The 14,138-nt window shown below is 35.3% G+C and overlaps 1 protein-coding gene across 3 annotated transcripts in view; it reads right to left on the bottom strand.

The window, feature by feature from the left end:
• The window catches only part of snu (snustorr), a 50,131-nt gene that overhangs the window by 17,371 nt on the left and 18,622 nt on the right, over nt 1-14,138 (bottom strand). For all 3 annotated transcript variants that reach the window (XM_011309663.1, XM_011309664.1, XM_011309666.1), the window contains 3 exons: nt 5,014-5,256; nt 4,312-4,626; nt 3,181-3,288 (listed from right to left, as the gene is read on the bottom strand). In XM_011309663.1, the coding sequence (XP_011307965.1) occupies nt 3,181-3,288; nt 4,312-4,626; nt 5,014-5,256 (666 nt within the window). The remainder of the gene's footprint in view (nt 1-3,180; nt 3,289-4,311; nt 4,627-5,013; nt 5,257-14,138) is intronic.

Raw genomic sequence — 14,138 nt, forward strand, 5'->3', positions numbered from 1 at the left:
GGACAAGGACAAGGACAAGGACAAGGACAAGGAAATGGACGTGGACAAGGAAAACGACAAGGAAAAGGACAAGAAGAAGGACGTTGACGAGGACAAGGACAAGGACATGGATGAGGACAAGGACAAGGAAAAGGAAAAGGACAAGGGCGTGGACGAGGAAAACGACAAGAAAAAAGAAAAGGACATGGACGAGGACAAGGACAAGGGCAAGGACATGGACGTGGACGAGGACAAGGACAAGGACAAGGACAAGGAAAACGACCAGGAAAAGGACAAGAAGAAGGACGTTGACGAGGACAAGGACAAGGACATGGATGAGGACAAGGACAAGGACAAGGAAAAGGAAAAGGACAAGGACGAGGACAAGGAAAAGGAAAACGACAAGGACGAGGACAAGGGCAAGGGCAAGGGCAAGGACAATGACAAGGACAAGGACAAGGATATGGACGTGGACAAGGACAAGGATATGGACGTGGACAAGGACAAGGATATGGACGTGGACAAGGACAAGGACAAGGGCAAGGACAAGGGCATGGACGTGGATGAGGACAAGGACAAGGACAAGGAAAACGACAAGGAAAATGACAAGGACAAGGACAAGAACGTGGACGAGGACAAGGACAAAGACATGGATGAGGACAAGGACAAGGACAAGGACAAGGAAAAGGACAAAGGCGTGGACGTGGACGAGGACAAGGACATGGACATGGACGTGGACGAGGACAAGGAGAAGGACAAGGAAAACGACAAAGAAAAGGAACAGGAAAAGGAAAAGGACGAGGACAAGGACAAGGACAAGGGCAAGGGCAAGGACAATGACAAGGACAAGGACAAGGATATGGACGTGGACAAGGACAAGGACAAGGACAATGACAATGACAATGACAAGGATATGGACGTGGACAAGGACAAGGACAAGGACAAGGACACGGACACGGACAAGGACAAGGACAAGGAAAACGACAAGGAAAACGACAAGGAAAACGACAAGGAAAACGACAAGGACATGGACGTGGATGAGGACAAGGACAAGGAAAAGGAAAAGGACAAGGATAAGGACAAGGACGTGGACGAGGACAAGAACAAGGACATGGATGAGGACAAGGACAAGGACAAGGACAAGGAAAAGGACAAAGGCGTGGACGTGGACGTGGACAAGGACAAGGACAAGGACAAGGACAAGGACAAGGACAAGGAAAACGACAAGGAAAACGACAAGGAAAAAGAAAAGGACAAGGACAAGGACATGGACGTGGACGAGGACAAGGGCAAGGACAAGGACATGGACGTGGATGAGGACAAGGACAAGGACAAGGAAAACGACAAGGAAAAGGACAAGGACAAGGACGTGGACGAGGACAAGGACAAAGACATGGATGAGGACAAGGACAAGGAGAAGGGCAAGGACAAGGAAAAGGACAAAGGCGTGGACGTGGACGAGGACAAGGACAAGGGCAAGGACAAGGACATAAACATGCACGTGGACGAGGACAAGGAGAAGGACAAGGGCAAGGACAAGGAAAGGGAAAAGGACAAGGACGAGGACGAGGACAAGGACAAGGACAAGGGCAAGGACAATGACAAGGACAAGGACAAGGATATGGACGTGGACAAGGGCAAGGGCAAGGACAATGACAAGGACAAGGACAAGGATATGGACGTGGACAAGGGCAAGGGCAAGGACAATGACAAGGACAAGGACATGGATATGGACGTGGACAAGGACAAGGACAAGGACAAGGACAAGGACAAGGACAAGGAAAACGACAAGGAAAAAGAAAAGGACAAGGACAAGGACATGGACGAGGACTAGGACAAGGACAAGGACATGGACGTGGATGAGGACAAGGACAAGGACAAGGACAAGGACAAGGACAAGGACAAGGACAAGGACAAGGATAATGAAAAGGACAAGGACATGGACGTGGACGAGGAAAAAAAATATAGTTTTTACGATTAGATTTATCCAGGTACTGCAGTGATTGCTTTATCAATTTCAGTCTTTACTACGATAATGCACCAATCAGTTAGCATTCTCGTCAAATTATTGCTCGGTGGATTATTACTAAGCTTCATCATATTCACAGGACTGTTATTCAAGCATACAGCGTGAACCGTAAAGCCATATGTAATAATTTAATAATTCGTAATCAATTTTTTTTGCTCGAAATTATGTAATTTTCGTAAAGTGCATGGGCAATCAAAACTCCCGAATCACGCCACAATGGCGAAGCGAGATTCTGTCATATCTTAACTAACTAAACTAATTCTACACACAGAAAACAGTCCTATTCTAAAAGGGACACGCATGATACAATCGATTATCTCGAAAATTTTGAAATCATGAAGCTACAAAGAGAGATTACAAAGTCGTAACTACAATGAGATAAGTCGTAACTCTCTTACAGAAATTGTTCCATACCCGCGCGCTGGCGCGCGGTACGATGTTTTCTTATATTTAAAATACAAGATTTGGAACGCGATTTATGGGATTTCTAATCTTGAACATTACACGTTTGAAAACGTAAATTACGAGCTGAAACCACTAATAATACGCCCAGAAATGCTGTCAATTCCGATTTTGATGTTGTAAATTACGGGAGCAATGCCATAAATTACGATTCCCAACGCGTAAGTATAGAATATAAAAATCTTTAAAAATTAATTTTCAAAATTCAACTTCATTTCAGAAATGGGATTGAAATGAAAGGAAATTGGTTGAAAAATCAAGGGAATATTAATAAGGCGGAAAGTAATTGTAATATGTCTTCTGCCGGAATAGGATTCTTCGTTACCTTTTCTTCTTTGATCCTTGGTTGATTGAAGAATACCAGTTTCGGGATTTAATATTAGTTTGAGAGACATGGTTCTGCCTTTATTGTTGCTGATTTATTATTTGCACGCGTTTTCTTTGTTTGATTTTTTTATATAATGATAGTGTGGTGGTGAGTCACAACATTTCTATAGTTGGAAACAGTCGGTTCTTGCGTGCTAGTTGATCGTATTGTGGTAATTCGTCTTCATTTTCTTATCCTTCTTATTGAAAATGTGGCATTTTATGGGGGATATTCTTGGGAGATTATTTGACATGGAACCCATTTTTTCAGCATTGGCGTAATGGTCGATGGAAGATTTCACTCTCAACTTTAGCATTGCTCTTATTGTAATTGTGGTACATACCTTTGTCGAAGAAGAGGATCTACACCAACTGTGGGCTCATCCAGAATGAGAAGCTCGGGGTCGTGCATAAGGGCAACCGCAAAAGATACTCGTCTTTGTTGGCCTCCACTACATTAATAAAATTAACAATTGAATAAAACATGAGAAGAAAAATTTGTTTCGGACAGAACCGATAATTTTTTCTGGGTAAAATCCCCTTCAAGTAATATAGAACAAGATCCAATTTTTACTTTGAATATAATTATAAACAGAGCTTCCGAATATAAAAAAAAAAATAAAAATTCTTAAAAGGCAAAAATTAACATGTAGTTTTGTTGAGAACACCATACTTGCATTTTCAAGCTCATCGTTGGGAAACTTAGAGTGTTTTTTCGGACATTTAACCATATATGAAATTATTCGTTAGATTCTCTAGTTTTTTTCAAGACATGGACAAAATGAGTTTAGGATCAAATACTAAAAAAAAAAGTGGAATTGAAAATCTCTCGATCCAGGCCGTATTGGGTGGTTTGAATCCACACATTTTTCACTTTTAGCAGCGGTCCGTTTTCGAGGGAACTCCTTGGACCAACTCAATATGGACCAAGTCATATGGAACACATGCACAATATTGCCATCATTCGAGTTCGAAACAATAAGACACCAGTATAAAATTACATAAAATATAGATAACAATATTCCTTAGATAAAGTGTTAATAAAATTTATTTAGCTATGAAAGATGAAAAGTGAAAGTGAAAAAATGGTGGAGCTTTCAACAAAACGAAAATTTTATGGAAAAGAAGTTGCTACTTTGACCAAAATACTTGGATATCCTTGAGGAAGTAATTGTTGTTTCAGAATCGGCGCACCATAATCCTATCTCTAAAAGTCGATACACCAAAATTACGTTCATGCGTAAGACTTTACGCGTAGCCCTAGTTCTCATTGGTCATTTTAAATAAAACTCATTTCTCATTGATCAATTGGCTATGTCATCGACACAACGGAATTAAATGGTATGTTCTGTCTAGTTTATGTAATTTGCGTAAATTGTTAGATTAATAGATGAGAGAAATTTTAATATTCTTCTTTCTTTGCTAGAATTTGAAATTTTTGAATTATATATAGTATCGGAAAAGATGTTAATTACCTGAGATTCTTGACCATTCTGTTCTGAGAAGGCAGATCCAAAAACTGCAGTAGAAACCTCAACCTTTCGACAATTTCCGGTGTCTCCATTCCGAAAATCCATCCAAAATACATCATGGTCTCTCGAATGGTAAATTCTCCGTAAAGTGCTATCTCCTGGGGCATGTATCCTACTCTTTTTCCCGGTACACCCGAGCCTTTCGTTCCAGGTTTACCCCCTAGCACCCAAATCTCTCCAGAATTGAGTCGTCTTCGTCCCACCAAACAAGACAATAGGGTAGTTTTTCCACAGCCACTAGCACCGAGGAGACCGTATCTAAATGACAATTTTTTTTACTTAAGTCGATCATCATCGATACGTCATGGACTCCAGACTAAGCCTCGATGTGTTAAATAGTTAATGATAGCATACAACACTTAAACGCAAATATCTCGCAAATTTTTTTCTGAAATATTTTGAACGTCCTTCTACTTATTTACTCGTTTATGCATTCAATGAACAAAAAAAATCATTATTCAATTATAATTTGCAAGCAAAATGATAAAACACAAAAATTGAATGAATGCAAGGCTTTGACTCAGAAGCAAAAATGAAAAAGTGCGAAGTAGTATGTCTTCCTCTGAATGACACACTTTCACGGTGACTTTGCATAGACTATTTCCTAGTAACAAATTGTCGTAAAAGAAATATTTTATGTCTCACATTGATCCTTTGGCCACTGTCATGCTCAGATTCTGCAGTACGTGATTTGGATTTTTGCTACTACCATACGTTTTGAATGCATGCCGCACACTGACTGCCTGTTGACGATTCCAGGCGGCATTATTAAGACCTGGAGTGGATAAAACTGTGCTCTGGCTTATTACGTTGTTTTCCATTATGGTCTCTGGATTTTGCATTGTTGTGATTGAATTGGAGTTGGCAGAACCGACTCCTATGTTGTCACTGTAAACGCAGGAAAGTAAAAACAATTAATTCATCATAAAACAGAACCAACTAGTCGTCATTAGTTATTAATGCTACTATTCGCTAAATCGATTGATGGATATGAACAATTCTTTCACTTGAAAATAATAATAATGAATATGCAATTGACAAATTAACGGGATTTTTAGGTATAGTAGATAGTTTATGTGATACTATCGTCAGCACTTTTTTGTATATACATATACATGTACATGTATGCTATATCCGATAAACCAGTGAGGAATAGCATTATAAGGAACTGCGTATAGCTGTTGTAGCTAAGAAATTAGCAACAAGCTTTCGAATGGATTTTCTGGAAATTGGAAAATAATAAGGGTAGTTCCCTCATCTTTTGAGTTGAACAAGAATGCTTTGAGAAAAAAAAAATAGAGCAGTCATTTTATTGATATTGCTCATATTTTCCGTTGATTACAAAAAAGATGAAAAAAAAAATCTCATATACAATATGCTATAACTTGACAACAAATGAGGCCATTCTCTCCACATTATGATACGATCAAGAACCTATTAATATCATTTTTTTAAGCGATCGTTGATTCCTCGATGATGATAATTACTTGAGTTATCGTTGAAAATCAATTTCCGGAAAAAAAAAAGATATTTTCGAATCTTTCTGCCGATTTCAATTCCAAATAGTTTCAATAGATAAAGCTTTTAAAAGTTTATATTCATTGGAAAAAGTTTGAATTGTATCAATTCCTGGTGAAGAACAAGAGGGAGAGAAAAAAAAGCAAAAAATACACACGCGCACATACATGCATCCATACATACATACATACACCATCTAAACACCGTATATTCGGACTTTTTAGACCACATTCAGTTATCCTAACACAAAAAATTGGGAACTTGAATATGGCTGAATACAAAGCTTCCATTCAGAAGCAAAAACGTTACATTGGGTTTCTTATGATAGAAAAATTCGCGCATGTATTGTTTGCTCTTGAGGCGACTGATTGGGAGAAAAATTCTATAACGGATTTTATTAAAGGAAAGGATGACTCCTCTCTTAGAAGAAAATCTTTGATCATTGTATGGAAATCTCTGAAATATTTGACTATAAAAACGTTTTAACATTGTGTTTGTACGCTTTTTGTGTGGCCCGCCCACTTACACTTAAATTGATTATAGTTATAAAAAAAGAGAAAAGTGATGGAGTTATCACATTCATTATGTATGTTCATTATGTATTCATTATGGAAAGAAAAGTTGTGGAAGATTTTATGAATGTAATTAAATTTTATAAATATATTATATTATTGTGTTGAAAAAATGAGTATAAATGAATAGGTTTTTTCTGATCATTACCTAGACGAAGTAGATCGATAAGGAATTCGCCTACTCACAACTTTTTTTTTAGAGCGAAGCATATTATATATTTTATACTTGATCCTAATATATCCAATTTTCGGTGACTTTCGGTGAAAAGTAGATTTTTCTACGATTCTAATAATAATTATGAATGTACTAGCATTAAGATAAGATTTATAGGAGAGGGAACGATAAAATGGGCCCCTAAGCAGAAACTCGTCCCGCAAAAATCTGTACCACTTAATCGACTAGTTTATAATCTCAAAAACATCTCCCTGAATTTGTCCAATCCGTCTACAGCACGAAAGTTTTGGGGGTACGGTGGATAAAATAAACCTCTTCTTACGATCTTTTTTTTTCTCAAAGAGCATCATTAAACGAATGCAGTTCCTTTCATTTCGATCATCATTCCATTAGTCACCAGTGACTAATAAGTTCATTCCTCATTACTTATTGCATTTAGTATAGACTCAGCACTAAAGAAAAAACCTAGAAAATGAAAGATGAGAAGTCCATTTTGCGCACGCGATTCGCTTTGCCTCACCCTTATACATCTATGTCAAAAATGAAAAAAAACTAGGAAGATATAGAAATGAAGAGAGGCCATTTACCCTCAAAGTTCATATTTTAGTCCCCCCCCCCTGCCCCCTCACCCCTTCACCTACTTATTTTAAGTATATTCTAGACTTGATTCCCGTATTATTTTTTTTCCGCGTCATATTGTTTTTCAGATGAAGCAACGGAATTGGGAAGTTCTAATCTTTATCCTCGCTGTAGACTCCAAAAACTTACTGCGGAAGTACCTTAACGGTGTGGTTTATAATCCACTGAAAGAATTTGTTGCCCAATGGAAACTGTTGAGCGTCAGCGAAAAGAAAGCCGTGGTCCGTTACGTAACAAAACAGCCGGTATCTTAACAGGTCTGCTGCTACTTTTCCAACTATGTAGCCATGAGTATGGGACATCGACATTTTATTCGCAATCGCTCCCCATCAAAGAGGACACGCACAAGTCTCAATAAATCTCGGTGAACTCCTTCATTCGTTTTAATGTTATTGTCACTTTGTCTTGATTTGACTTGACTTGACTTAAAGTACAGGCATTGCCCCTCGATCGTCCCGAACTGCTGGTCTCTTTATCTGCCATGATTGGACAATTATTTAATGTGACAATCAAAGAATTCACAATTGTCAAGCTTTCTCGGATTATATAAAATATTCTTTGGCGGTGATTTATAGTAGGAAATTGTTGATGTTGGTCATTACGATTGGGAATTATATGAAGTATTGAGGAGATAGGAGGAAATAGTACTAGAACATCTTGTCAGAAGGATTAATTTTAGAGAAGAATGTTCAGGGTTTTAAATCGAATTGTCTCTTATCGAATAATAATGGAGAAATGATATAAGTTATGGGAAGTTGTCGATAGCAATTGCTAATTGATAATTCATTAATCAACCGTAAAACCGTCATTTGAGGGAAGCATTGCAGTAATTTAGTAAAGTTGGTACAGATTCCTTGACACTAAATCATCAAATTATAATCGACCAAGTTATGACCTCAATCAAGTATTCAAGTACTCCGCATCGATTCTCGAACGTGACTACAGAAACAACATTCATACATCAAAAATTCAAACTATTCGATCTGAACAATAAAACGTAGTTCAATTATCACATTACATCTTGACTACTTTTTGATGAAATCGAATTCAAATGAGTTATCATTTTTACTAAAAAATAGAAACGAAATGCCTCCAATCTATCAGTTTAAAAAATTGAAATTATTCTTAAGCCTTAAGTGGTTTTGGATAAACACCTTTAAAAGAATCTAAGAACGTGTTACGTTGAAAGGAGAGCTGTTAAGTATCTTATTATTTATTACAAATTAGGAAAGAAAGAAAGAAAGAAAAAATAGTATTCATAATTCGTTATGACGTCACTCATTACTGCGATTGTTCAACCATTTATACTACTCAAATCCGTTCGGTAATCGGCAACAATTTTATACGGCCTTAAATCCATAAACAATCTCAACTATTTCACTTTCATTTTCTCAGCATTTTGTTTTTATCGCCAGGTGTAAATATGACATGTTGAGAAATACCCTGAGAAGTAAAATTCAATTAAATATATCCAGGTGCATATTGGATCAGAACCTTTACGACCATTCTAGGGCAGTAACCATTTGTCATTTAAAATTGACAAAGATTTCATTCAAATTTGAAAGATTTTTATTAGGCATAGAACATAGAGAACGTATCAAAATGAATTATGGGCGCTTCATTGTTCCAATCTCTATGAATTTCATACAACAATTGCCTTCAGTATTTGAATGTAAATAAATTCCTAATCAATTAAGAATTAAAAAAAAAAGGGTAACCAAATTGCCAACGAAAAAATTTTTGGAAGGCCAAAGGTCCGCCGGAATTTCCAATAAAAAAAAAAAAACGGAAAAAAAGTTTAAATTTATTAAAATCATTTATATAAAATTTCAAGACTAATTCTCCATTCAAACACTCGAATTTCATCATTATGAATTAATGTTCCCGTTTTTATCAACACCCATAATTAACAATTTTTCAAACTTACTGCTTTTTTCTCAAGTGCTGCACTGATGAAAAGTTCCACTTAAAGTTGTTAAATTAAACAACAAATTGAAATTTTTTAACAACGACCAAGTAGCATCGAATTTTTGGGGAATTCTTCATTAACGAATTAGATAATTTTTTAGATCTGATAATTCTCTATTTTTAGATCCGTATGACACCGAAACCCTGTCAAATTGTTGTGAATTCAAATCATAATTTCCATGATTTTTTATTTTCTTGACAATTCAACTGTATATCAGATACAGTTGAATCTTGACGATAAGCAAGATAACTTAAGTTTTCAGTGAATAATGCATCATCAGTTAGACATGAAGAGCATGAGGAGTGAATTTTTTTCAATTTTCACAATGAATGAGAAATTAGCGTCCATTTTTAATTGGAATTGACTTAAACCCCACAAAATTGAAAATCCGACAAACTTTGTAAGTGAACTTTCAAGAACTTTCCAACAGTGCATGGTTTATAACGTTCAGGCGAATTAGTATGGGCCGTCTTCTATCATTGGAATCTATAAATGAATATTAATATAACATTCATTATTTCATAATAAATATCTAGGGAAAAAAAGATATTCAGGTGTCAAACGATTCGATCAGTTCCATGATAATTCAGAATTTGACCTTCAACATATGTGAATGTCATTTGTTCGAATTAACCTCTCCTTTTTCACATCAAACTAAGAAGATGACTGAGTGAAACCGTCACCTGAACCTGATGATTTACTGAATATGGGCGTGTAGCGAATTCTAGCTTGACAAAGACCATTGCAAACTTCTTTTATCTCAACTGATGCAACAGGATTGTAGGATAGAGAACCCCTCGGCTTACATAAACACTGCAATACGATGGGTCATATTTGCACAACGATGGGACCTCTTGTGTGTAATATCATTTTGTATTCGAGCATCGAAGTTCAAACTTGCGAGACGAGCGGTTTCAGAGAACGAAACCATGACTTTTTGCGTTGCGTAAGTCAGGAATTTCGTGTCAATATAGCATTCGAGGAAGAGATATTGGGACGGTGACCCACTTCTTTCGATACTGTCAAATCCTAACAGATGTTACCCAAGGATACATTCTACTGGATATATTATGTCGTCAAGTAAAAAACTAGGATAACTGTATTTTTTTCGAGGTCAATTTTTAGTCAATTTCGCGAAAATGAAGGAAGATAATGATATTTTTATCGTTACCTCTTTTGTAGGTCTCATTTTTTTTATTAACATTTTTATGCAAAAAATTATCTACGTTTCTTCAATTCCGAGATATTGGCTAAAAACTGCCTTCCAAAAAAAATCACGGTATCTCATTTAATTAATAAACGATTCGCCTCTCATTATTATATAATTGTCGTTCTATTTTATGATTTGGAATGAATTTTTTCGCATTGCAAATAGATATTCCTGAACCACTATGCCAATAATGCACGTATTCAAATCAATGATGAAATACACTCGGTTTAAGTGTATTTTTTTTTATATTACTTTGTTCTGTAGTAATTATTTAATTGCTTACATTAATTCGACAATTCGTTCTATAAAATTAACTACCCGCCTGATGACTGACCATGTGTGAGCAAAAAAGCACTTCGTTATTTTTCCCCCAACACGATTGAGAAATTTTACAGAACGCAACGTAGAAATAACTCTTCAGCTCCATAAAAATTGTTGACCGTTCAAGAATTTATTTGCGAGACATAATAAGTTGAGAAATCTCTGTAAAATTTCATTTCCTCAGGAAAAATTATGTGACTATTGTGTAATGTTTCAAACACTATCAAGAAGTAATATTAGTTACTCGAGAAAAAATTAAAAGTGAGTTAAATAATTATTAATAATGTGCTGTTTTAATTTAATTACCCTTGTTTTTAATTTACCCTTTAAATACCATTTAAGTTTAAAATATTTCAAAAGCAAGGAACAATATATTAGAAAGTAATTAAAGATGATTGAAAGATGAGATATTCATAGCAGATGAAGTTTTAAATAAAAAATTAGGTTTCCTAAATAGCACATTGTAAATTTGTCCTTTTCCCACCCAAATAAATCCCTCATCATTCTTGGAAGTTCATCCTGGTGACTCATACCGGTAATTATTACATTATCTTTGAAATAAACAATTTCTAGAAAAGATGACAACAAGCCATCCTTATAGAATCGTTTATAGATTGATCATTACCAAAAAGATCAGCAGCATGGATTATGGAAACTTCAAACAACTCATGATTTCACCACTTGTAAATTCATTGCTTCTTCCCCGTCAGTCATAAATGAAACTTTCTGGGTGGAAATTTCATTTCTCATGTCACATCATATCATATCTTGCGATTGAAAGGACATAAATTTATTATTGACGTTATTATTCAATTAATAACTGAATTCACGATACCATATATTTCTAGATAATTTTAAGAATAATTAGGCAGAATTTAAATATTTTTAAACATATTTTTCAAAAATAATTTTTTTCGTATGAAATTGGAATTTATTGGATTCCTCGAGGGGCGAGGACTCATATAGAAAGCTATCTTATACAAAATCTCTGGAATATACGATAAAAATTTAAAATAGATAATAAATTTCTTTGGTTCATAAAAGATAATACAATAAGAATTAAAGGAGTTCTTGAAAGGGAAGTCTCTTCATTTCACCTAACTCCTCTAGTCAATGGTTTGACATGCAATCAAATATCAATGTTCCCGAGTTTTATATTACTTTCGTTATAAACTGCCAGTCTATCTAACGCCAGTGGACACAAGTCATACTATAGATATAAAATTTATCATTACATATTTTACCTATATAATTACTGAAAGTAATCTTATTAGACTGTCTCGACATAAGTAAGAGCCATTTCTCCTAAATTTTCCTCATTTGTCCCCTTCCCCCACCACAAGGGGGGGGTTGATTTGAGTATACTAGAATATACTAGAATCTGAGATATTTCATATTGAAGCATATTGAATGTTATGCGTGTTTCTGGTGATCCTTGAACATTTCTTCCATGTTGAATTTCGATCGTTTCTTCATTAATTTTTTTGGGACAGTTGGCCAATTTGTATATCCTCCGAATTCATAAAAAGTTTCTCATCGATTTCATTCCCTAAAAACTGTTTTTTAGTCATATCGTTTAAAAATCGAATGCTATACAATCAAGTATAAAGTACACTCAAAATAAATATATCAGTATTATTATTTCAACTGTATTTTTATACTCATTTTTGTTTACATGTTTCTAATTAATGTAACGAATATCCAAGTGGACAACAAAATATATAATCGAATTTAAATTGAAATACTTTAATTAATTATAAAATCCTCTTTCTCGAAGATTTGCTAAAAAATACAAATCTTATTATTTGAAAGACCTTCGGCGGTTTTCAGAGGCTGCAAAACCTCAAAAAAATGTCCGCCTCTTCAAGGACGTTGCTCTTTATAGTACATATCCAGGATTCAGCTGAATTTAATACTTTCATTTCAGTGAAATCATGATGACTATCTCCGAGTGTTCATTGCCACAGTCGAGGTCGTTGAATCTATTATTTCCGCCTCCTCAAGCTCTTCACTCACAGGAAAAAAAATTCTTTTTACATCTTCATCAATTTAAGATTTCCAAATTTCCTCAACCTTGTACTCTTTTTCATCTGATATCTACTCTCTCGCGGTCAAAATGGATGAACAAATATCTTGAATTACATGTAATATATTTCATATATTGATGTTATTATATATTATATAATTGTTGATATATTATCACTATATCGGTATTGTACAGAACGGTGTCCGTACATGATTGTAGGTGAGAAACCATTTTTAATGCACTGAAGCGAATTTACACACGGACTTGAATAATCGATTATGTTAGATCAACGAAATGAGGAGCTTGTTATTTTTCAATAAGTAAACATATAATATTCTCCGTTTAATTTCATTGCAGTTACACTGTATGACCTGGTGATCCATTAAATCGATGTCAGGGACATTCTTTCAATGGAGAACGTGACCACAATCTTCTGGGCTCTTCTCGCAGTTTGCCTCATGCTCTGGCTCATTATTTGAGCAAGAAATTATAATCTGGCAATTCTTCCAGCTTCTGGGTAATTGTGAAAGCTAGTATTCGCTGTTATCATTTCAATCAATCAAATCGAAAGGAATATCCAATAGAAATAACCAATTCCGTCACTCCGAAGGGAATTTTGCTTGAGGACAACTTTACCGAACTCTTACACAATTTTTTCTGAGTGGTCTCTAATTTTTCGTAATTTTATGAGTTTCGTCATGTTTATTAATTATTTCCCCCATTGGAATTTCAGTCAGTGGAAAGCCCCATCTTCTTTTAATGGAGCATTAACATTCCAACTAAAATTATTTTGTTTATTCCTCTTTATCAATGTCTTGTGGTTTTTCCAAATACTGCCGATTTGAAAAGTTCTCGCCGAGAAGTAATTTTGCTGGCACTATCGATTGTTATAGTATTGAAAAATATTTCTTTATGAAAAATTGTAGTGAATCACACGAAAGGTCAATCTGCAGAATTCCTCGCAGTATTGTTTAGTAGAAATTCTTTGTCGCCATCCTTTGAAATGGGTTTTCTGGTGCTTGAACTGTACTACTGATTGCTCTGGTAATTTCACGTTTGAGTTGAAACATTTTCTGAGATCCAATACTTTTCTAACGAAATCTTTTGGTCACGCTTCAAATAGACCCTTGTTGTAAAAAATGTATGTTTACTATGATATTCAATGATGATAGATATTTAGTTATTCAGGTCGCGTGACACCTAACATCCATTACATGGTGAATGATCCCACCTGGAAGGTTTTCAGGTCATTAGCCTACAGCAGTAAAATTTTTCGCTAATACTTCCATTTTTTACTCAATCAACAGTTGTCGACCCAATTTTTATCTTTCCAAATGAGT

This window comes from Fopius arisanus, unplaced genomic scaffold (genome assembly GCF_000806365.1).
Source record: "Fopius arisanus strain USDA-PBARC FA_bdor unplaced genomic scaffold, ASM80636v1 scaffold00069, whole genome shotgun sequence".
NCBI classification, from domain to species: Eukaryota; Metazoa; Arthropoda; class Insecta; order Hymenoptera; family Braconidae; genus Fopius; species Fopius arisanus.